This window comes from Mirounga angustirostris, unplaced genomic scaffold (assembly GCF_029215605.1).
Source record: "Mirounga angustirostris isolate CCGP_5_RB_7025 unplaced genomic scaffold, mMirAng1.0.hap1 SCAF_1, whole genome shotgun sequence".
In the NCBI taxonomy this organism is placed as follows: domain Eukaryota; kingdom Metazoa; phylum Chordata; class Mammalia; order Carnivora; family Phocidae; genus Mirounga; species Mirounga angustirostris.
Window position 1 is genome coordinate 77,017,087 of NW_026991709.1, and position 24,793 is coordinate 77,041,879.

Below are 24,793 nucleotides of genomic sequence, written 5' to 3' on the forward strand. Positions count from 1 at the left end.
CTGGGAAATCTTTCCCCTGAGAAAACACCTATCACTGTCCCTTTCAAACCTTGTTCCTCCTCCAGTGTTCCCAATCTTGGAAAAGAAACCTCTTTCCAGTTATGCAAGCCAGAGACGTAGGAGGGAGTCATTCTGAACTCTCCCTTTTCCTCACCTCACCTGCCAGGTCCTAAACATTTGACTCCAAAAATATTTCTCAACACCACCCACTTATCTCCATCTTGACCTTCACCACCCCGATCCAGTCCTCCCTCATCTCCTGCTTAGACTATGTCAATCACCCTCTCACTAGGTTTGGACTACTAGTCACCAAGACCCATTTTACCTACATCTACTCTTGTTTCCTCCTAACCTCTCCACCATACTGCAATGAGGGGGACCTTTTGAAAAAAACAAATCTGGCCCCCACCTCTCCACTTTGGCTTCAAACATTTCAACAGTTCCCCAGAGCTCTTCTAAGAAATGACAAAAGTTCTTCACCTGGTCTAAGATGCTGTCCACAGTCAAGCCCTACCTACTTCTTCAACCTCATCCCAGGCCAAGACTCTTCACTCATTCTTCTTGATCTTTCAGTTTCTTGCATTTAACATGCCCACTCCTACTAAAGCAACTTTTCATATGCTGCTTCCTCCTGAGCTTCTTTACCTAACTGCTATAGTGCTGAGCTCAATTACTCCTTACTCAGGCAAGCTTTCCCAGACCTCTGTGACTACTTCTGTTCTTCCTAATGTACACTTACATAACACCACACATTTCTCCTTCATAGTATTTATCCCAGATGCAATTTTACAGTTATTTCTATGATGACCTAATTAGTGTCTGCCTCCTTTCCTATACTATAAATGCCACAAAGACAGTCAGTTCTTCACATCGTGTCTCCAAGGTTGCATGTGTCCAAAAAGTATTTCTGAAATGAATTAGTAAAGAATGAACAATCCTTGTGCTGTGCAAGCCATATGCCTTGGCTCATGCTGTTTGGGAATCCTATCCTCACGTTTACACATTGAAATACTCCCCCATAAAATAGCACAGTTTCAAAAACTAATCAGTAACATTGGGAAAATGTTCATGCCTTAAAAGTTAGAAAGAGAGGATGCAAAATGTTACTTTCAGTATACTTCCAACTTTGTAACAACAAATCCATAGATCAAAATGGTAACAGTGATTATTTCTGAGTGCTGGGATTTCAAATGACTTCCATTTCTTTTCATGCTTTTATTAGCCAGTGTTTAATTTCTTTTGGCAATGAACATATTCTACTTTTATGATAAAGAGATCCTTTTTTAAAAAAAAAGTAATCTCACCTATCCTTCAAGTCCCCAGTTTAAATGCCATCTATTTCATGGAGACTCACCCTCACCAGTCTCCAGCCCACCCCCCACAAAGTAGATGTCGTCTTTCTTTGCATTAAATACACACAAGCTTTTTATCAGAGCCTCAGCTGTGGCTCAAGTCACAATCTGCTCTATATTACAGTGATGTCTATCTCCAGAATATCCTCTTGTTGCCCCACATTTGATGAGAGACACCCTAGTGTAGAGAGGTATTTTAGTCCTGTCTGTGTCCCCTCACTATGCCCAACATAGAGCCCAGAGAGATCATGGTCTTAGCAAGTGAGCAGAGCATGAAAAACTAAAACCATAAGATTCATCCTCTTAGTTGTGAGACCCGGTGTCTCCTGACAGAGGATTTGTCGCATCCCCTGTTGCCACTGCTGTTCCTCAGCACTAGCGTCATTTCCCTATTTGATGAAGGGCCCAGACACCCCAGTATAAAAGGGAATCTAGGAATTCTGTGAGATTTGTGGTTTCCTGGGATGACAACAGTTTTGCCAGCAGAGGGCAACAGTGAACCAGCAATGACCGGCGACCAGTCAGAGCAAGTTTCCAGGGCTCCCATCCAGTCACTCAAACCATCCAGACGCTTTCCCAGTGGCCACAGTCCTACCCCTAACAATACTTTCAGTTGCTCTTTTAAGTCTGTGTCACATTAATTTGTGGTTTTGAAATTATTTTCCTCCAAAAATGTTTTTTTCTAACATTATTCCACCATACTTATATACATGCACACGTGCATGCGCACGCACACACACCCACCCACCCCCCATCCAGTAGAAACAGCTTCCCTAATACTGAATAGAGTGACTATACCTGGTTAACAAATCCATCTTCCTTCGTGTGCCCCTCCAGCCTCTTAGCATAGCCCAGACCTTAAAAGAGGAAGACAGTTTCTTGGCTAGCCAGAAATCGGCAACCCAGGAGGAAAACACTGAATCATTCATTCCACACATATTCCCTGAGCACCCACTGGGTTCCAGGCCCTGAAGAGAATCCAATTTGGGTTTGCTCTTGAAACATAAACAGATGAAAAATGCATGGCATTGAAGCAAAGCAATCTCCCTCCCCCTGAGTTAAGTGAAGTCTTAAAAAACCTTTAGCTAAATAATCCACATTAAATTCTTTCAATCATTTGGTTATTCTTTCCTGGGGCCTCTCCAATTTGTTTAAAATAGGGGACCCTCCAAGTAAACACAGTATTCTAATAAAAACCCGATGCCCACAAACCTTCTTTGTTCTCAGATCCCCTGACCTGACTTCCTGTGGTTTGGTTTTCTCCCTACTACCCCACAGAGCCAGGCATATTCCAAGTTCTGAGGTGGCTACTGGGAATAGTGAGAAGAGTATTCTGCTCTTAAGGAATACACAATTCTCTAAGATGTGAGATGAAATCATGTAGAGAAGAGCTAATATGGCACCCAAAGGTGTGATGAGATTTTATAATTTTAACACAAGTCCACAGACTCAGGTCTCTAGATTCCCAGTCCACTGTTCACAGGGCTGAGGAAAAGGAACCCCAGGCATCTATCTATCTGTTCACAGGCCCTTGAAGAATGTTCTTTGATCAACACTTCATTTCCTGCTGTTAGGTATAAGATCTCTGTGTTGAAAAAGCACAAGTTGAAAAACAGGAATGATTCTTTGGAAAGAACACATGGAAAAAGTTTTCAGGAGTATTAAGTTTTTTTTTTTTAACACTTCCTTAATGTATACCCTTGTAGGATAGACAAAGTGTCCCCATAAAACATAGACAGGATGGACCTAGAAACATCCATTCATGTATCCACAAAGACTATTTTTTCCTGAATAAGTGAAAACAATGGCCATTTTTTCCCCTCAGAAAACAACAGAGTTTTTGAGTTCTAAAAAATATAATAAAACTATAAACAATGAGCTTTACTTAGGAAACTATACATATATATATAATTTATATGTGTGTATGTGTATATGTATGTATATCCATATATATATATATATACATACATATATGACAATTCTGAGATCTGCATGCATATGAATAATTCTGCCATGCATTTATCTTAGGTAATAATCAAAAGCCTTCACTTACTGGGGGTCTTCTCTGGATCAGGTACTTTGCCAGATATTATACAAATATGACCTGTTTTAATCTTCATCAAACAGTCTGGATGAGTACAGGTGAGGAAGCAGAGACTCAGGGAGGTACAACAGACTGAATATTTATTTCCCCTCAAAATTCCAATGTGGAAGCCCTAACTTCCAAAATGATGGTAGTAAGTGGTGGGGCCATTGGGAGGTGATTAGGTGTAAATGAAGTCATGGAGATGGAGCTCCCATGATGAGATTACTATCCTTATAAGAAGAGGAATAAATAAATAAAATCTTAAAAAAAAAAAAGAAGAGGAAGAGACAGAACTTCCTCCCTCCAGGATGTGAATGAGAAGGCAAGCCAGGAAGAGAGCCCTCCCTGAGAACCAAATCTGTGGGCATCTTGATCGAAGACTTCTCAGTCTCCAGGACTGTGAGAAATAAATGTCTGTTGTTTAAGCCACCAAGTCTATGGGCATTTTGTTACAGCAGCCTAAGTTGACTAACACAAGAAGCTAACTTGCTCCAAATAACACAGCCAGGATTCATCCAAGGTATGTTTCACTTTAAACCCTTATTTTCTCCTCTTTACCAAACCACCATTCATTAGGAAGGAAATGAAATCTCTTCATGTAATCAATTAATATTGCTGAGTGTCTATACACTTGATGCTTGAACAACATAGGTTTGAACTGTGTGTCCACTTATATGCAGATTTTTTTTGGTAAATATAGTACAGTACAGTAAATGTGTTTTGATTTTTTTAAAGATTCTACTTATTTATTTGACAGAGAGAGACAGCGAAAGAGGGAACACAAGCAGGGGGACTGGGAAAGGGAGAAGCAGGCTTCCCGTGGAGCAGGGAGCCCGACATGGAACTCGATCCCAGGACCCTGGGATCATGACCTGTGTTGAAGACAGATGCTTAATGGCTAAGCTACCCAGGTGCCCCAGTATTTTGATTTTCTTAATAACATTTTCTTTTCTCTAGCTTACTTTATTGTAAGAATACAGTATATAATACATATAACATTCAAAATAGGTATTCATTGACTTTGTTATTGGTAAGCTTTCTAGTCAACAGTGGGCTCTTAGTAAAGTGTGGGGAGTCAAAAGTTATAGATGGATTTTTATTACAGGGGTGGGGGCTCAGCACCCATAATCCCTTCATTGTTCAAGGATCAATTGTGCTTTATTAAAGACATTATGTAGGTCCTCAGACTGTAAAGTCCTCTGTAATTATCCCTGTCCTTAAAAGCTTATAATCTAATGTGGGAGAACATAAATCAGGTACTGTGGTATAGAGTGATAAATAATAACATGGAAATTTGTATACAGTGCTATGGAAATCCCAGTTAATGTCTAACATTGATTTAATGCTTACTTTGAATAAGGTTTTGGTCTAAGTTCTTCATATAAATTACTTCATTTATGCTCACATTATCCTGTGAGGATGTGTCATTCTCCCCATTTTATAGATGAGGAACGAAAACATAAAAAGGTGAAATAACTTGCCCAATTCTGGAACTACAGTTCTAGAGGGTGTCTGCCTCTAGAAACCAGGCTTTTGATTAACCACTCTGCTCTACTGGAAGGCATTTAAAACCACCAAGGAAATGAGGTAAGGCTCTGGATAAAGTGTGCTTGAAGAAGCTTTTTAAATAGCTTGATGCAGAAGGCAGATTAATTAATTTTAGATGGAGGGAATAGCATGTGCAAACACACAGAGTGACATGCACAGAATGATTTGTTGGAAGACACGTGTTTGCACAGTATGTAAATGAAAATCATGAAAACAGAATTACCATAAAAAGGGAGGGTAGCACCCACGAAGATTCTGACTCAGGATCGCTGAGATGGAATCCTGGGCATCTCTCCTTTTAAAAGCTATCCAGGGGCGCCTGGGTGGCTCAGTTGGTTGAGCGACTGCCTTCGGCTCAGGTCATGATCCTGGAGTCCTGGGATCGAGTCCCACATCAGGCTCCCTGCTCAGCAGGGAGTCTGCTTCACCCTCTGACTGTCTCCCCTCTCATGCTCTCTCAAATAAATAAATAAAATCTTTAAAATAAATAAATAAATAAATAAATAAAATAAAAAAAAATAAAAGCTATCCAGATGCAGAAGGTTTTAAAAGACCAAAACATTTTCAGGAGCTGATCTCTCAGGCACTGAAGTGGAACCATTTTGAGCCTAAACCCAAAGAATTTGTAGGTGGCACTGGAAGATTTGTGGACTTACCCAACTTTTCAGAGTGGAAAGCTACAGAATATTTCTAAGGAGTACTTTCCCAATGCAAATAACTAATCATGACCACCCTCACTTTATCAAAAGTTCTTTAAACTCCAGGAGTGAACCTCTTCTGCTTCTTAGTCTCCCAGCCAAAATAACTAACCAGAAGGAATCATTATATTATGTCATAGTCCCAACCTAGCCCTGGCACAGAGAAATTGCTTTGTGAATGTTAATTTCTTTTTTTATGTCCCTGTCCCAAAGACAAACTGCACTTGGCCAGTAGTTTTGTCAATACTCCTGTGAGCTTAAGACTCATTTTAATCACAAATGGGTCTTCATTTCATGGTACATTTCAAGTGCTAGTTTCCTGAGCAGTGGTGGGCTTCCTATCACACAGCCGAGAGTTAGAGATGCAGTTCTGCCCCTTACTAGCTGTGAAATCTTGCAAAAGTTACTTATCTTTTCTAAAATCCTTTTTTCCAAATCTCTAAAATGAAAATAATAATAATATACACATACCTCATAGGGTTGTTGTGAATTTTTAAAATAGTGCTATAGAGCATTTAGTAAAATACAAAGCACATATAAAGTACTCAATTTTCATTGGCTATTAATATAATGGTGATGGTGATGATGAAGAAGGAAGAGGAGGAGGAGAAGAAAACAATGAAGAAGAATTCTTTTAAATTCCCTTTAAACACTTTTGCAACAGGGGAGCCTGGGTAGCTTAGTTGGTTAACATCAGACTCTTCATTTCAGCTCGGGTCATGATCTCAGGGTCATAAGATGGAGCCACAAGTAGGGCTCTGTGCTGGGTGTGGAGACTGCTTAAGATTCTCTCTCTCTGGGCACCTGGGTGGCTCAGTTGGTTAAGCGACTGCCTTCGGCTCAGGTCATGATCCCGGAGTCCCAGGATCGAGTCCCCGCATCGGGCTCCCTGCTCAGCGGGGAGCCTGCTTCTCCCTCTGACCCTTCCCCCTCTCATGCTCTCTCTCTATCTCATTCTCTCTCTCAAATAAACAAAATATTTAAAAAAAAAAAAAAGATTCTCTCTCTTTATTTATTTGAGAGAGAGAGAGTGCACAAGCAGGGATGAGGGGCAGAGGGAGAGGAGAGAATCTCAAGCAGATCATATCGAGTGTGGAGCCCAATGCAGAACCCGATCTCATGACTCTGAGGTCATGACCTGAGCCAAAATCAAGAGTTGGATGTCATTGAACCGACTGAGCCACCCAGGTGCCCCAAGGAAGGTATCTCTTTAGAGAAACAATACTAGGTATCCAGTCCAAAAATAATCCCCCTTAATGATCCAACAAATATTTATTGGTCCATTATTATGCTCCACACTCTACTGGTATAGTGGTGAGCCAAACAAGCCCCTGTTCCTCTCCTGCTTACATTCTAGGAAGGCACACAGACAAAAGGAAATGGACACATAAACATAGAGACAGGTAAAAGGGAGATGAGAATATCTGTGGAAATAGTCTCTAGGTAAAGTGAAGAGTTAGTGCAAAGGCCCGGAGACAGGATACATCACATTTCATAAAACAGCAAGGAAGCCGGCATGACCAAGGCAAAGGGAACAAGTAAGGGAGTGGAGGGAGATGTAAGCAGAAGCCACATCCCATACTGGAACAACCACAGTTTCTTTGTGATTGATGAATGTTTTTAATATTAAATGGTTGTTACCCTCTGCTTTATAGATGGAGAAACCAAGCCCCAATAAAGTGACATGCATCTAGCACTAAGTGACAGAGTCAAGACTAGAATCCAGGTTTTGGGACCCCCAGCCCAGGCAATATACATCCCAACCAGCTGCTTCTCCCATTTATTTTTCCCACACAACCAGGCAACTTTGCTCTTCCTGTCACAGAACCATCAGTAAGAGGATATTTTAAAAGCTACACAGAAGAAAAGGCTCTGGGCACACCCCATCCTTCTCTCTTCTCCACGAAAGGACTGAATAGCTGTTGAATAGCTCAAGTCCCCCACAGCACACCAGGGGCTAATAGGAGGCCCACCCCCTGAGGAGCTCTCTCCTCCCCTGAATTGACTTTGGGGTATTCACTTGATCAGAAGCCAAAAAAGCTGGCAGAAGAACAAGGCCTAATTTTGAGAAGGCGGCAGAGAAGAAAGAACAGTGAGACAAGATACAACAAATGCTCACTTCTTGCCACCTCCATTGTATTATTCTTTTTAAATGGGAGAGATGTCTATTGACTGTACTATGTTAGTTCAGCTCTTTGGACACAGGAGACACAGCCCAGATCGGGCGAGCCCAGAAGGAGGAGATATATAAATACTCTGAGGCATCCCACAGAAATCCAAGAGCAGGAACCATTGCACAGTTGGGTTTTATGAAAGCTGGAAAGCCGCAAGGAACAGAAGCTATTCCCTCAGGGGCTGTCAATATCATGATTTCTGGGTCTCTCCGCACATCGCATGTTCCTTCTTGACTACCGTGCTCCCTCTGCTTACTACCAGTGTTTGTTCCTCTTTAATTTCACCTTGCCTATGACCTTTGTTTCCTTCATTTTGACTGTACCTGAACTTCCAGATCCACTTTCATAGCCATTCTAGCTGTTTCTCCCAGTCCAAATGCTCAAGATCAGGAATTCTTTTAGTCCAAGGCATTTCTTTGAGCTGTCTTTTTGGGTCATGGGCCAGCTAATGGATTAGCTCCTCTTTGTCCAATCAGCCATGGCCAGGGGCTGAAGTCACAGAGCAAAAAATAGGAGCTGTCAGTGAGATGCACTTTATTCTTCATTTTCAGAACTGTGCCAGCTATTCTGATTCCTTTGTCTCCATAAAAATTTTAGAATAATATTGTTTTCAGCTGCAAAAAATCTTGCTGAGATTTTGAAAAGGAATCATGTTAAACCTATAGGTCAGATGTTGGAGAATTGATATCTTGACTATACTCCATCTTCCAATCTATGAATATGGTATGTCTCTCACTTATTTAGATTTTCTTTGATTTCTTTCATCAGCATGCCAAGTCCTATACATATTTTATTAGATTTACACTTATGTATTTCTTTCTTTGAGTGATTATAAGTGTCATTGTATTTTTAATTTGTCTTCACTTCTTTAATGCTAGCCTATAGAAATATAGCTGATTTCGTATGACCCTGTACCCTGCAACTTCATTAAAGTAATTTATTAGTTCTGGGAATTTTGTGGTAGATTTCTTGGGTTTTTCTACAAAGATTGTCATGCCATCTACAATTACAGACAGTTTTTATTTCTTCCTTTTTTTTATCTGTGTGGCTTTTATTTCCTCTTCTTGCCTTATTGTGCTGGCTAGAGCTTCCAGTACTATGTTGAATAGTGGTAGTGAGAGTTGCCTCCTTTGCCTTCTTCCCAATCTTAAGGAGAAAACACTAGTCTTTTCCCACTAGCATGCTGTTAATTACAGGTATTATGTAAATGTTCTTTAGAAAATTGAAAAAGTTCCCCTCTATTATTTTTTTGAGAGCTTTTACCATAAATGTGTGTGTTAAATTTTGACAAATGTTTTCTCAGCATCAATTGATCTGACCATTAAGTTTTCTTCTTTAGCCAGTTAATATGGTGGATTACACTGATTAATTTTCCAATACTGAACCAGTCTTATATTCCTCGAATAAACTCCACTTGGTCATGATATATAATTTTTTTTATATGTTGCTTAATTTCTATTTGCTAACATTTCAATAAGAATTTTTGCATTTATATTCATGACAGATATTGGTTCGTAGTTTTATTTTTTCCTGTCTTTGTCTGGATTTAGTATCAGGTTAATACTGGCTTCATAGAATGAGGTGGGAATTGTTTCTTCCTCTTCTATTTTCCGAAAAAGATTATGTAAATTGGTGCTCATTCATCTCTAAACATTTCATAGAATTCTCCAGTGAAACCATCTGGGCCCAGAGATTTCTTTTTTGGGGAGGCTTTAATTACAAATTCAATTTCCTAATTGTTATAGGGCTGTTGAAATTATCTACTTTATACTGAGTGAGTTGTGGTCATTTGAGTGTTTTGAGGAATTGATCCATTTCATCTAAATTGGCAAATTTATGTGTGTAAAGTTTTTAGCTATAATCACTTACTATTTTTTGCACTTATTATTTTATTGTTTGCAGGGTCTGTAGGGATATCCCATTTCATTTCTGATATTGGTAATCCATATCTTCTCTCTTTTTTTCTTTGTCAGCCTTGCTAAAAGTTTCTCAACTTTAGTGGACCTTTCAGAGAACCAACTTTGGCTTCGTTAATTTTCTCCATTTTTTTTTATTGACTTCTACTCTTTTTTAAAAAAAATATTTTATTTATCTTTTTGACAGAGAGAGACAGCTAGAGAGGGAACACAAGCAAGGGGAGTGGGAGAGGGAGAAGCAGGCTCCTGGCTGAGCAGGGAGCCTGATGCAGGGCTCGATCCCAGGACCTTGGGATCATGATCTGAGCTGAAGGCAGACGCTTAACGACTAGCCATCCAGGCTCCCCTTGACTTCTACTCTTATCCTTGTTATTTTCTTCCTTCTGTTGCCATTAAATTTGTTTTCTTATTGTCATTGTTTTCTAGTTTCTTGAAGCAGGAGTTTGGGTTATTGGTTTGAGACTTTTCCTCAATTGCCGTTAGCATTCTTCTATTAGTGCTATAAATTTCTCTCTCAGAACTGTTTTAGCTGAATCTCACACATTTTGACATGTTGTATTTTTATTTCAATTCAGCTCAATGTACTTTTGATTTCCTCTGAAACTTCCTCTTTGACTCCTGGATTATTTAGAAATATGTTGTGTTGTTTCTAAGTGTTTGGAGATTTTCCTGTTCTCTTCTGGTTATTAATTTCTTGTTTGAGTCCACTGTAGTGAAAGAACACATTCTGAATGATTTCAATTATTTTAAATTTGGTGAGGTATGTTTTGTGGCTCAGGATATGTTGGATCTTGGTATATGTTCTCTGGGTGCTTAAAAAGAACATTCATTCTGCTTTTTCTGGGCGGAGTGTTCTATAAATGTTGATTGGGTTCTCTCGGTATGTTGAGTTCTTCTAAATCCTTGCTGACTTTCTGCCTATTTGTCATATTGATTATTAAAAGAATGGTGTTGAAGTCTCTAACTAAAATCATGGATTTGTCTATTTCTCCTTCCCATTCTATCAGTTTTTATTTCACATATTTTGCAGCTCTCTTGTTTGGTGCATACACATTTAGGATTGTTCTGTCTTCTTGGTGGATTGACCCTTTTATCATTATACAATTCTTTCTTTGTCCTGGGTAATTTTCTTTGCTCAGATGTCTACATTTTTATTAATTCACATAGCACAGCATTTCATTTCTTAAACTCTGTAGTTTCTACTAAAGAGACCAGTGGAAACAGAAGCTCCCTCTTCTTCACACGGATTACTCTTCTTAGATCCACCCTACCTTCCCTAAAACAGGGCATTTGAGGACTACCTAGGTACCTCATAGAGTAAACACAATTTACTGTTTGTGAATCAGGCAGCATGTTTATTCATAAGACTCTTTAACAGTTGTTTGTGTAACAGCTGTAGAGGCCCAAATGCATTGATAGCCTCAATATTAAGATTGAGGTCTTACTTGTTTTCTTTACTGAAACACACATTGGCACGCATCAAGATAATCAAGATTAAGTTTAGATTATTGGTAAAATATTTCTAGAACCTATTACCTTTCCAAAGATGTCAACCTCCTGTTTGATATCTTTCAGTAACTCAAGAAAGAAATGCCTATAGTGGTCACAAAGGAAACATAATGACAGTGTTGTGCTGTAAATGGTAAACTCTTTCTAAAATAATAATAAAGATAATGATGATGTTCTCATTTCATTTCTTTGGTATAAATTATCCTACCACAACTGATTTCAAGATACTGAGGTAAAGGGGCGCCTGGGTGGCTCAGTCGTTAAGCGTCTGCCTTCAGCTTAGGTCATGATCCCGGGGTCCTGGGATCAAGCCCCGCATCGGGCTCCCTGCTCAGAGGGAAGCCTGCTTCTCCCTCTCCCACTCCCTCTGCTTGTGTTCCCTCTCTCGCTATCTCTCTCTCTGTCAAATAAATAAATAAAATCTTAAAAAAAAAAAAAAAGATACCGAGGTAAGGTCACTGAACATGTAGTCAGAAGAGATGCATACAGATGGCTCTCATGACTGGGAGAGACCACCACACACCACTGCATCAAGGGAATAAAGAGGGGCCAGTATAAGGTAATGGGGAGTGACATGATGTTGGCAACTGGAAATATATAACCGATTTAAAAGTATTTGAATGACCTATGGATCTCCGATTTGTGACTGCCAGAAAAAATACGATCCAAATTCTTTAACCTGGAATTCAAAATTCCTGAGTTTCTGTTTCCTTTCTGCCTTTCTAGCTTGTTTCTAGTTCTCCTCATCTTGATCACTATAATCCAGACACACTGAACTGTTTGTGGTTCCTGACCCTATGTCTATTACTCTACATATAAGATTCCCTTCCCTCTTCCTGGGATGTTCTTCCTCATCATATATTTTTGGAAATTTCTCTTTCTTCTTTAATCCTGGATATCCCCTTTACCTAAGTCAACAATACAAACACAAAGTTCTATGTTCCTGAAAATCATCTGCAGGACCCTATATCAGCATATATCATACTCTGTTTTGACTTCATTTACATATCCTCCTTTCCTCCAGACAGAGACCTCCCTGAACACAAAAATCTTGTCTTGTTGCTTCGGTATTTTCTTCACTTAGGGTGGAGTCTGGTTTATGGGAGGAGCTTGGTGAATATACAAATGAATGTATGAATGAGTGAATATAAATCATAACAATAACAATAATAATAATAAAAATAAAAGCCAACTCTCATGTGGTACATATCATGTGCAAAAATTGTGAGGATTCTACATATATTAAGTAATTTAATCCTTAAATTAATAACCCATTTTCCAACCCCATCTTATAAATAATAAAACTGAGGCCTGGAGGATATAAGAGATTTGTATAATCAAAGTCACATGGCTAGTAAGTGATGGAACTGGGTGTTTAGCTGCATCAGACTTTTTTCACCTCGGCTCTTTCTGACTCCTCCCTAATTGGTAGCAGTCTTGGGAAAACAAACATTTCCAAATACATCTGTGACTGCAGTAACTAAATGCCCTCGCTGTCCTATAATTCAGGTCACTCGGGGACCATTAGCTATCTGGATGCGTCTGCTGCCATGGGGGAATTTATAGAGAAAAGCAATGTGTTTAATTAAGTGGTTGTCAAAAACACCCACCCAGTATAAATGGGTTTCTGGCAACAGAGGTGCTCTTGTTGCTGCCAGAGTCCTGCCACAGGTCATTAACATCTTAATGGATTTGAGGCACTTTCCAGCTTGAGTGCTTTCACCCAAGGATGCAAGGGGTCTCTTGGAGGCCCAGGGAAATGGAGGCAGGACTCGATGGATGGACCCTACTAGTGTCAGTGAAGGGCTTCAAACAGTGGATGAGTCTATCAGAATTAAATTCAAGTCAAGTTCCTGATGGGTTCTGAGCCCCTACGTGGCAGACACCACTGGGAGGTGGGCAGAGATGGGCTTGGACAAACATGAATCAGAATCAGGCTCTGCCTCAAGGAATGCTTTCCTCACAGTGTGCACAGTAAGCTATGCTATGGAGTATAACATGACCAGAAAGAAGAAAGGGGGTAGTCTGAGTGAAGTAATATGGACAGGCTTTATAGACATAACACCTCTGAAGGACCAGAAAGTTCTGAACAAACAGAAGAGCGAGAACGACATACAAAATAAGTAAAGTGAGTGAGTACAATCATGATGATGATGTCAAAGCATTGTGTCGGGAACTTTGGGAAACCAGTAGGCAGTTCACTTTGAGAATTTTTAAAGGGTAAATAAGGCTAGTAATAAGTAAATCATAGTAAATAAGGCTAGAGAGCAAAATTCATTCCATAACACACAGGGTTTTAAAGATGCAGCAGAAGAGTCCATAGGCAGTGGGGAGCCACTAAAGTCCTCGGATGATAAGCATGAGAGTGACCTGAACAAGGGCTTCTTAAATTTTAATGTACATAGGAATCAACTGGGGATCCTGTAAAAACAGATTCAAGTTCACTATGTCTGGGGTGGGTCCTGAGAATGAGCCCTGCTAATAAATCCCTAGGTGATGCTGATGCTACTCATTCTAAGATCACTCTTTGAGCAGCAAGGTCTAGAATAGAATGCATGCAAAAGTGGATGGGTTTGGGGAGGAGACACATTTCAGAATGTTAACTCAATTTGTATAGTACATTTATTACTCATGACTAAAAAGATTAGAAACCCTGGTTTTCAGGGTTCTTTGGGATCTTTCTACTTTTTAAAAATTATCAGTAGCAGTATTTTTCATTAAAAACATAGTTCAACACTCCTTACAGTTAGACTGGAACAAGAGAAAGTATGATTGGCACCGATCCACCCCTACAGGTATTTGACTTTTTAGTTGCTTCTGGGAAAACACTAAATAGGGTCAAATGAACAGCATGGGCAGAGTAAGATCAGGAGAGGAAAAGAGGAAAAGGTCCCTGAACCTGCTCAATGAGTCTCTGCCCTCCTCCCTGCAAACAATAGACAATCAACAAAGAAACCTGACGCAGGCGCAAAGAGCATTCAGGTAATTTAAACTGTGGTGATTACTGTCTGGGGAGATGAAAATTCACAAAAAGCCGCACGAGCCGCATGACGAGAAGACAACGACGAGACTGAGCGAGGGGTACTGTGAAGTCAAACCCTCCCGTGACCTTAATAAGTGGTTGCCCTTAGGCAGGTCATTTAATCTCTGGATTTCTTCATCCATAAAATAAACCCAATAGTTCCTCTTGGCCTCCTCCCATCAGTCTGTTTGAGGATCAAATGTGAGTGCGGGTATGAAAGTGATCACCCACAGTGTTGCTTTGGGGATCCATTAGCGCCTGGGGGCAGCCTGTGCCTGGAAAATACTTCCTAGTCGTCTGTTCCTCAACATCCCTTTCTCTCTCAGGATGCGTCTCTCTTTATTTAAGCTTCTAGGATAGCTCTTTCTTCTGGGAAATCTAAGTTAAGCAGAGATGTCCTGCACCCTTCCATTTACCCCACCCAGCCCCAGAAACAGAACTCTGAGTTTATCCAGCCTGTTTCTGCTGGAAGAATGACAGACCACAACCCAAAAAGGGGCGCCCATGGAATCTGAGCACAACAGCAAAAGGATCATTTTAGCAAAAGTCAGGGCCACAGAATGCATCGGAACCCCAGCTCTGTTTACAGCTCTGTTACTCTCTGAGCCTTGGTTTCCTCACCTCCAAACTGGAGGTAATGTTTTCTACCTCAGATAACTGCTATGAAGATTGGATTAAATGAAGAAGAGCACTTTTTAACTACAAAGTGTTATAGACTATCCCTTTTTTAAAAATCAAAACGTAAATGGAGAATGCCTTATATATTTTCATTTCTCTTTCCAATTGTGGAGCCTCACTTTGCCCTCCTGGTAAATATCCTTTACTGAGGGCTTCAATTTTAAAAGAATAATATCAATCATCAAATTTATGTAGCCACTGACAGTTTGGAAAGTAATCATCCAATAATAGATGAATGGTCAAGTAACTTTACAAAAACTACATGGTAACAAGGAAAAATATGAGGAAAAACCCAAGGAAAGTGCCACTTAGAGATCATCAAAGTCATGTGTATTATACCAGTGTAATGGCAAGTGCAGGGAAATCACCTATCAGAATACTTGGTACAATTTAAATGTTCAATAAATGTTATTTATTAACATCATAACCAGTCTTTGGCAAAGATGCATGAAGAAAAGCTGGAATGAAAAATACACCAAAAATTAATAGTGGCTGTGCTTCTGTCAAGAACAGTGAATTTCTAATGGACTAAAGACTGTATTAAAACAAATACCCTAATTAAAAAAAACAAATGGCAAAACCTACATAAGTTTACTGAGCTACACTGATAGTGAGTAGCAGAACCAGGATTCATACCCAAGTCTTCTGACTCCAAATTCAGGACTCTTTCTATGGCACTAAGCTGCCTCCTTGACCTCACTTCCATTCTATTGTCTATATGTTATATATGTCATATATTGACTACATGTAGATAGAGAATTGGATTTCACATATTTATTATACCAAAGTGCTAGGATGGAAACCTTGGCAGGTTTAGGGGAAGGTAGGCAATGAAACAGACAGTATTTTCCACAAAGATGAAGAGCGAGGGTTACTTGACCGCCAGCCACCGGAGGCAAGTCTTCTCATTTAGGAAGAAGAGGAATAAGAATGTCCGCCCCACCACTTGGGACTAATGTATTGGAGAGAAAGATCCCATCTCTTGCTGCCTCCTTAGCCACCATATACAAAGACATCTTGAGTACATTCTACTGAAGAGCCACTTCATTGCCATTATAACACAATTTTTGAGACTTCAGAGTGTCAAGATGTTCTCCTTGGTTCTGCCTTAATGTATCACTTCTGAAACCATACACACAATTTCTTCAAAGAGTTCTTTCCCAGAAGGGGCAAGAAGGACAGTGAGAGGAGAAGATGAAGTTAAGATAAACACTATCCTATCTTTAAAGCTGTAGAGGCATATAAATCTCCAGGCTGGGCTGGGCTGGAGGCCTGGGTTCTAACTGGAGTCTTCTTAGGATTCTATTCTTAATGGTTTCAGCTAACTGGGATCTAGCTGGAGTTGATGGTTGCATATTTCCAGTTCTCCGGTTGGCCTGTCTGTCCATCCTCCTCATATCCTCCACGCAAGTGCCTTCAAACTATTTTTTCTAATTTTGCTAAATAATATTCTTGTATACATTTAGGACATCACAAAGCAGCTCCCCTGGATTGGGATGATATCCCTTGGAAAATGCTTTTACTGACTTAATGTTATTTAATGCCTTTAGATTCTATAGGAGACAAGACTATAAGAAACAACATGTCAGGATCACTGTCCCTTTTGACAAATCTACTTAAGAAGATAGTATCTGGATCCATATGTAAAGCCATCCATTCAACATCTCCATGTGGATGCTCTAGGGACATCTCACACACATTTTTCCCCAAAACTGTGCTCAGTGAGTTCTATAAAAAGCAAATGGAAGCGGGGGAAATCGGAAGGGTAGATGAACCATGAGAGACGATGGACTCTGAAAAACAAACAGGGTTCTAGAGGGGAGGGGGGTGGGAGGATGGGTTAGCCTGGTGGTGGGTATTGAGGAGGGCACATTCTGCATGGAGCACTGGGTGTTATGCACAAACAATGAATCATGGAACATTTCATCTAAAATTAATGATGTAATGTATGGGGATTAACATAAGAATAAAAAAAATTAAAAAAATTTTAAAAAAAGCAAATGACAAGACTGTTGGGATAACTAAATGAGATTGCATGCACCAAGTTCTTTCTGCAAGGTTTGGCATACGGCGTATTCTCAATAAAGTAGAGTTATCATTTCCTTCTAAACCTGGAATGGTGGCAGAGTGGACCCATCGGATCCCCAGGCCGAAGCCCACGAGTTGCCCTGAACTCCTTCCTCACAGACGATTAAACACAGAGATCCACAAAGTCCAGCTCTGTGGGTTATTAGTTCGCCTCTCAGTCCCACACGCATGCTTCAGTAGGTGCTCTATGCTGAACAACAGAATGCCATGCAGCCTTTCTTCTTTAAAGTGTGCCCCACGGTACACTTTTGCAGTCGAGAGCACAAGAGGGATGGAACGGGAAGAAGAGTCTTTTCATAACTTCCAGCTCTGACTGGGGCTCAGCAGTGCGGGTGTGAGAACAACAATGCGTCTGCCCCAGCCTCAGGCCCGGAACACAGACGCTCAGCAGCCTTGCAGCCTCTGCTTCGCGGTAAGCTTTCCTTGGCTGCCTGTTCAGGGTTCACCTCCTCTTGCATGAAAAAGGTGACTTGTATGGAATTGGATAATAGTTTTTCTAAATGCTGGAAAAATATTTTAATTTTTTTGTGTGTGCAATTACAGTATCACAGCCACGGACATGACACACTTTTAAGCTTAATCTGCATTGTTAAAAAATACTCCCTATTGCTTTCTAGAGTTTAGACAATCCACAAAGCCGTACGTCGAGCTCTGATCTCTCGTGTTTGCTGACTCCCATGGTTTACTCGCTGCCACCAGGGTCGACCCCAAGTGACCAATGTGACGGCGCGGAAGGCACAGTTGGGAAGAGGTGTGTGGTAGCAGTCCATCGTGTAGCGTTTCCACGACACAGATACCATAGGCATGAAGAGCAAATGCAACAGCAAAATGACGTCAAGAATATCAGAAAGTAAGGAGGTTTGAGTTCATCAGCTTTGCTTTAAACTGAATTGGCTTGGTGTGGAATTTTATGTTTTAATAATTGACAATCAGCTCTCAACGCTGCCGAAATGGTAACATTCACCGGTCACAAACCAGTGTGACCCAGCACCGGCCGCCACTGGACCAGACCCACTGAGACTGTGCAGCACCTAATCCCTCAGCCAGCCTTCCCCCCATGCACTGATCCTTCCCATTTCAAGCATGTACATGCCGCGCACCCTCAGCCATAATCCCAAATTCAATAAAACCCTGAAAATGGCGACTATGGTACAAGCCAGATCTGAAGCATCACGCAGCCATTTATTCTACTTTTAATATCCCTATTTTCCTGCAAAAATGTTCATGTGTTTGATCGTGGGGGGCTGTCCCAGACCTCTACTGGGGGCATAAAATAAAACACATATGCATTGTTACAGTGCCCATATCACCCTCCTTTATCAAACCACTTCTGGGACTCTGACCACCCATGACTAAAAGTCGAGCTGAGCTCGTTAGTCACGGCACATCTACACCTTACACCCTTTGGGAAAGAATCAGAACCCAACTAGTGTAGGGACCCAGGCTGCCTTCCTTGCTTTATCTGTTATGTGATCTCCATCTGCCCACTTCCTCGTTCCTCATCTCCAGTTCTCATCTGTCAAATGGCAGTCACAAAACCAGCAAGGCTGTCATGCACATAAAGCAAGTTCATGGACATGAAGTTAGCTTGTCATGTGCTGTATACATTAGAGGGGTTTTCACTCTTATCATTCTGAAACCGAAATACTTGTTTGAAAGCAAACATTCTTTAAACTGCTGGATAGCAGCTGGGGGTTTCTCATTTCCATAAAAGGAGCTAACCATTGATGTGCATAAAGCCCAGTCATCTCTATCTTAAACACAAAAGCGTCACACTTGAAAAGCGTCTTGTGTGGTTGATGCAGTTGGCGAAGCTGGTCTATAGTACAGTCTCTGTGACTCATAAGAACTGAATAGCTGGGTCTCATCCCATTAGAAAAAAAGAGAATAGGAGAAAAGAGTAGCCCCAGGCTCTCACCTTTCTGGGCCTGTCTGTATATTTATAGGTTTGTTTAGTTTTTTTGTTTTGTTTTGCTTTGCTGCTGTTATTTTGGGGGTTTTGGTTTTTGTTTGTTTTTATTGTTGTTTTTGCCTTCCCTACATTGGTGCACTACAAACAAACCAAGACTTAAGTGTGAAAGGTCATTCAGAACCTCTATGCATGCCCTTCCTTGGACAAATGCCTCCCATCTTCTGCTTGAACAGTCACAGTGACTGGGGGCCTATTCATTTAGCCCGGATGCCTGAACCATCTTAGTTACAACTGGCAGCTCTTTCCATTATAAGAAGACAGCTTTAGGACTTCACAGGCAAAGAAAAGCAAAGGGCAGATTCTTACTATGGTAGAAATGACTGGAATCAAATCTTTCTTGAAAGTAGCTTTTTTTTTTTAAGATTTTATTTATTTATTTGACAGAGGAAGAGAGAGAAATCACAAGTAAGCAAAGAGGCCCAGGCAGAGAGAGAGGAAGAAGCAGGCTCCCCATTGAGCAAGGAGTCGGACGCAGGGCTCAATCCCAGGACCCTGGGATCAAGACCGGAGCCAAAAGCAGATGCTTAACCGACTGAGCCACCCAGGTGCCCCTGAAAGTAGCTTTTGATGAGTGGGAAGATGTGTAAAAGGATTTTGGCAGAGAAGAAGACCAAAGAGAACACAAAGGAACTATCATTTACAGAGGAGAAATGAGGGGCACCTGGGTGGCTCAGTTGGTTAAGCATCTGACTCTTGGTTTCTTTTCAGCTCAGGTCATGATCTTGCAGTCGTGGGATTGAGCCCCATGTTGGTCTCCATGCTCAGCATGGAGTCTGCTTTGGATTTTCTCTCCCTCTCCCTCTCCTTCCCCCTCCGTCCCTCCCCTCTGCTCCATCATGCTCTCTCTCTAAAAATAAATAAAATCTTAAAAAAAAATACAATAAAAAAGAGAAATGGTTCCAAACTGCAAAAGGAAGAAAGTCTGACAGCAAATGACAATGATTGCTTAAAATTCCACGTGAACAGGATACAGCCCTCATTATTGTCCATAATATATATGAATACCACAAAGCAAAAGAGAAATAAAAAACTAGTTGCCAGATAGTCCTTATTAACTCTTTGGAGTTTCCCATTAGGTTCACAGCTAGGTGCAAAACTTGGGTCTTTGTGGCACAACCATTCATATTTATCTGAAAACTGCTAGTTTTATTAATCATCCTAGTTGATGTTAAATCAAACAGACAGAATTATGGTGCTAAGTCTCAATGCAGATCACAAAGTCTCATTTATTTTTGGAAAATGATATCTATAGGCCTTTATAATCACTGAACAAAAACATTCAAACAAAAATAAGCCACATTTCTATACAAATAAGACAATTAAACATGTACTATTAAAGAAATTGCTGATTCTATTATTTGAGAATTCAAAATGCCACCCCTGGATTTTGAAAGACTGCATTTGTACATTTTTTCTTATAAATGAAATGCACTGTGGAAACAAAATAGGTAAGTGTCTACTTCTGATTAGACCCTCAGAATTCAAGTAGATGCCTGTCTTAATCAAGGTAGACACTTTATCTGTACAAGTCAAATTTTACTTTGCAGATGGGAGGTAGGGTGTGAAATGTGCGTTGGTAAAAGTGAATAAGTAAAAAGACTGAATTATAGAATTTCCTTTTCATTAGAGATAACCCAGAGATTAAAGAGATGGAGATGGATAGGACAGAAATAAAGGCAGAGGCAACCAAACAAACAAAAGCAAAAGGCCTTAACAATAGTTAGAACCTGTGAACAGAGGAGAGACACGGACATCTGTTGAAAATCCACTATGGGCTGGGGACTTCGCTAAGAATTTTACCAGGCCATCTCATTTAGCCTTTGTAACAATTCTTCAGGTGCATATCATTATCTCCAGTCGATACATGAAGAAACAAATGCTTAGAAATGATCAGGTTGGCTTTCCAAGCTCATTTTCCTCAATTCTTAGAACTCATTTGAAACAATAATGTAATATGGTGGTCAGTCAGATGGACCCACAGGTGATCTGGTTCTATATTCCACTGACTGAGGGAGTTGTTTTGCTGGCCTGGAAGGTTGAACATTCAAGTGTTGCCCATCTTTACCGCATCCCCCCCCGAAAAAAATCTTAAAGATGCTCTGCCGAGGGGTGAAAGATTAAATGATTCTTTACTCAAGGTATAGGAATTACTGAGATTTCCTGCTGGACTCTTTGGGGCCAGAAAACTTACTGAACCAACTAAGTATCCAAAATGGAGTTCTAACTACATTCTCCATTTAATATTATAGATTCTGTAGGAGAAAAGAGATGCCTCTTCCTCTTACTATGTGAATATATTATTATGTGGATATATTATGTGAATATATTACTTTATCACTGTAAAGAACATGGCATTCCTAATAGTTTACTGGTAAGTGAAGAAAAAGTCACAGACACCAGGGCAAGACACAAAGGTAACCATCTTCATGGTGTCATTTGTAATTAAAGCCCTTAGAGCTAAGATAAGCCTCATGGATGAATAGAGCACTTACTAAAGGAATAAGAACTCACGTGTTAGACTTGGTTTTTATCTTAACTCTGGGCTGGTGGCCTGTCTTCTCTATCCTGCATGAATTTCCCGGTTTTATGGCCCATGTTATTATACATAAGATAAAATTCAAACTGTATACATTGACCTCATTCATTTTTTTAACCTTCTTTTCCACTGTCCCCTGAGTGGGATGGTTAGTAGCCTGATGTGGCCGGAAGGAGAGTACTTATAAGAGACAGATTGGAACCAAAGAGATGGGTGAGGAGGTCAGTGCAATAGTCCTTGAGAGCCACGATGAGGGCCTGACCTACGGGAGTCAGAGTGATAGCTGAGTGAAGCGACTAGCTAGGAGTCAAACCTAGTCATACATCAGCCATAAGGGCACCACCAAACTTTCCTCTCTAACTGGGGGATAAGCCAATCAATGATCTTACATGGCATCCAGAAGAAATCCTTCCACATGTCTACCTCCTATTCTGTTTCAGTGGTGTCAAGGAAAATGCTAGATTTCCACTGGCCTTCACTTAGCCATAACTACTCACTCTGTCAAGAGCCAGAAGCCTTGAATTGTCTCTCCAGACGTCTTGGCTATGTGGCCTTTCAAGTCTTCTATGGCAGTCTCAATGGCCCCCGGCTGAGTGGAAAAAAGAAAATACCTAGTTTAGAGAAAACTGAGCCCTCTTTGTGCTTATGATTAGTGAGTATAAGCCACAGTCTCCTCCAGAAAGCTGATGGGAAAGATAGCTCTTGCATCTGTCTGTTTGTTCTAGGCACAGTCTGCCTGGGAGCTTAGTCTTGAACTCTGGTATTTACAAAGCTGTTCTCCTTGGGTGGGACTAAAGTGATCCAAGTCCTGTCTCCCATGATCTTACTCATGCTTTCTCGTGGAAATGAAGACAGCCATTTTCAGAGGGCCAGTTTTCCTGAATAAACAAGTTTATAAGAAAGTTCAAAGCATTTAGCAATATATACATTTTTAAAATCAAACCTTTCTCTCTTTAAAGAGCACATGGCAATAAAACACCTAAGAGAAATCTTCTTCTAATATTTTGACCATAATTTTAGCTGACTCTGGGCAATTAACTTTTTTGTCTCCTTATTTTGCATTCTTTACCCTTCTCCAAACAGGTGCTCCTACTTATGGGCCTACCTCTAGTTTAAAATTTGATTAACCCTTTTCCTGATAAGAAATTCATAGACCTCTAGCTCAGTGATCCCTAAACTTTCGGTGCACATCAGAATCAAAAACACAGATGTCTGGGCACTGTTTCCAGAGTTTCTGATTCAGTGGATCTGGAGTGGGCCTTAGAATTTGCATTTCCAACAAGTTCCCAGGTGGTGCTGTTGGTGTGGGACTGTCTTATGAGAACTATTGCTCTCTAGACAGTTATTCTCAACCTTGGCTACACATCAAAATCACTAGGGGAGCTTTTAAAAATCCTAATGCCCAGGCTGCACACCAGGGCAATCATATCCAGATACTCAGTGGATGGGACTCACATATCAGTACACCAGGATTTTTTAACGCATCCCAGATGACTCCAATGTGTAGCCAAGGTTGAAAACCACTACAGCCCAGGGATTATCTAGTCTAAGCCATTTCGTTTTATAGGTGTGGAAACAGGAGCAGTGTGGGGAAGTAACTTGTCAAATTCACTCAGCTAAGAAGTGGTAGAGACAAGACAAGAAAACAGACTTTCCATTGCCCCACCTACAGTGCAGTGCTGGCCTCATTCCCAGCCCTGAGCTACTGACAAGTAGGTTGCTAGTTCTTGAATATTCTCTATATAACAGGGCTTTAATACTAACTACCTAATCGTCTCTAAATATTAACATTCTTAATCCTCCCAGCCTGAGATCCTTCTCTCACAAAAGGAAACCAGGACACTAGCCTGGCCTAGGATCCATCCAAATGCCTTTTCCTCTTGGAGGTAGGGCGGTGGGGGGTGCGTGGTAGATTAGGATTTGCTTGCTTTCTCAGTCTACGATAAAAGACTTTGAAACATTTTGGCCACAGAATCCATGGGTCAAGGAAAAAAAAAACTTAGAATAGGAGAATCCATATACGAAAAACAGGAAAAGAATGGCACTGCTTCAGATGAAGTGGTAGGAAATGGTTCGGAGCTTTCCCTACTTAGCTCTGCCCCTCCCCCTCCAATTCACTGGGCACAGTCCGAGTCATCCAGGAAATGTCCATCGAACGGAGTCGAGTGACCTGGGTTCCTGTTCCAGATCTGTGGTAAATCAATTCTGTGACCTCTAGCCAATGATCTGAGTTTTCTTGGCCTACATTTCCTTATCTATAAAGACAAATGAGGAGACTGAACCAAAGCTTTCTGAGCCAAACTGATGATGAAAGCCTCCTGGAAGTCTTTAAGAAAATATGATCACAGCCCTGATACTGAGACATTCTGAGTACCTCATTTTAACACATTTCCTGCTGAACTGAATAGTCAGCCAGTGGACTGAATGATTTCTGACTCCTTTGTCATCCTCTGCTGCTGGTTCACGGGTTGTCAGAGAGTTAACATGGCAGCCTGTGCCTGCTGGAAGCCGTAAGTCATTAAATCAGTAAGTTGTGGAGCATAAATCAAGTATGCCTTGAGCCCCCACTGACAGAGAAGGTTGTGCCAACATCACTGTTCTAGTGACCCCACTGGCAGGATCAAACTAAGCTGGAGAGAAATCCCCTATGATCCCATGACAGTGTTCCCATCTCCCAACCCAAGCTCCCTGGGATACAGCCAGACTGCACCAGGTCCACTGCTCAAAATCAGCCTTTCTTTGATGACTCATCAGGCTATGTTTCCTGTCTCTCTTCGTATATCCACACAATTTCTTCCTCTAGCTAATATAGCTCAGTAGTGAAACTAATACTTTTCAGAAGAACAAAAAAAAACTGTAAGTGAAACTGGAAAATAATGAAATAATCCCAAAATAAGCACTTTGTTGAATGGTTTTACACTAGGTACTTTGCCAGAACATGTGAAGATGAATATAAAATTTTAGAATTTTTCAAAACCTTACTTGTCTTCCCTATGGAAAGCAATTGACAAAATCTATCAAAATGATCTATCCTTTGATCTACACATTCCACTTCTGTGAAATCATACTACGGATGTTCTTGCAGATGTGCAAAATGACAGATGTATATGCAGAGTTCTTTGCAGCCTTACTTGTGAATAGCGAAATTTTGGAAACAAGGCAAACATCGATCAATAGAGGACTTGTTAGATATAATAGAAGATACATCCATACA

At 40.6% G+C, this 24,793-nt stretch overlaps 1 protein-coding gene across 1 annotated transcript in view; it reads right to left on the bottom strand.

Annotated features, from left to right (window-relative positions):
• The window catches only part of TPRG1 (tumor protein p63 regulated 1), a 216,941-nt gene that overhangs the window by 85,784 nt on the left and 106,364 nt on the right, over positions 1-24,793 (bottom strand). Inside the window, exon 3 of the mRNA XM_054504275.2 lies at positions 22,077-22,168. Within this exon, the coding sequence (XP_054360250.1) occupies positions 22,077-22,168 (92 nt within the window). The remainder of the gene's footprint in view (positions 1-22,076; positions 22,169-24,793) is intronic.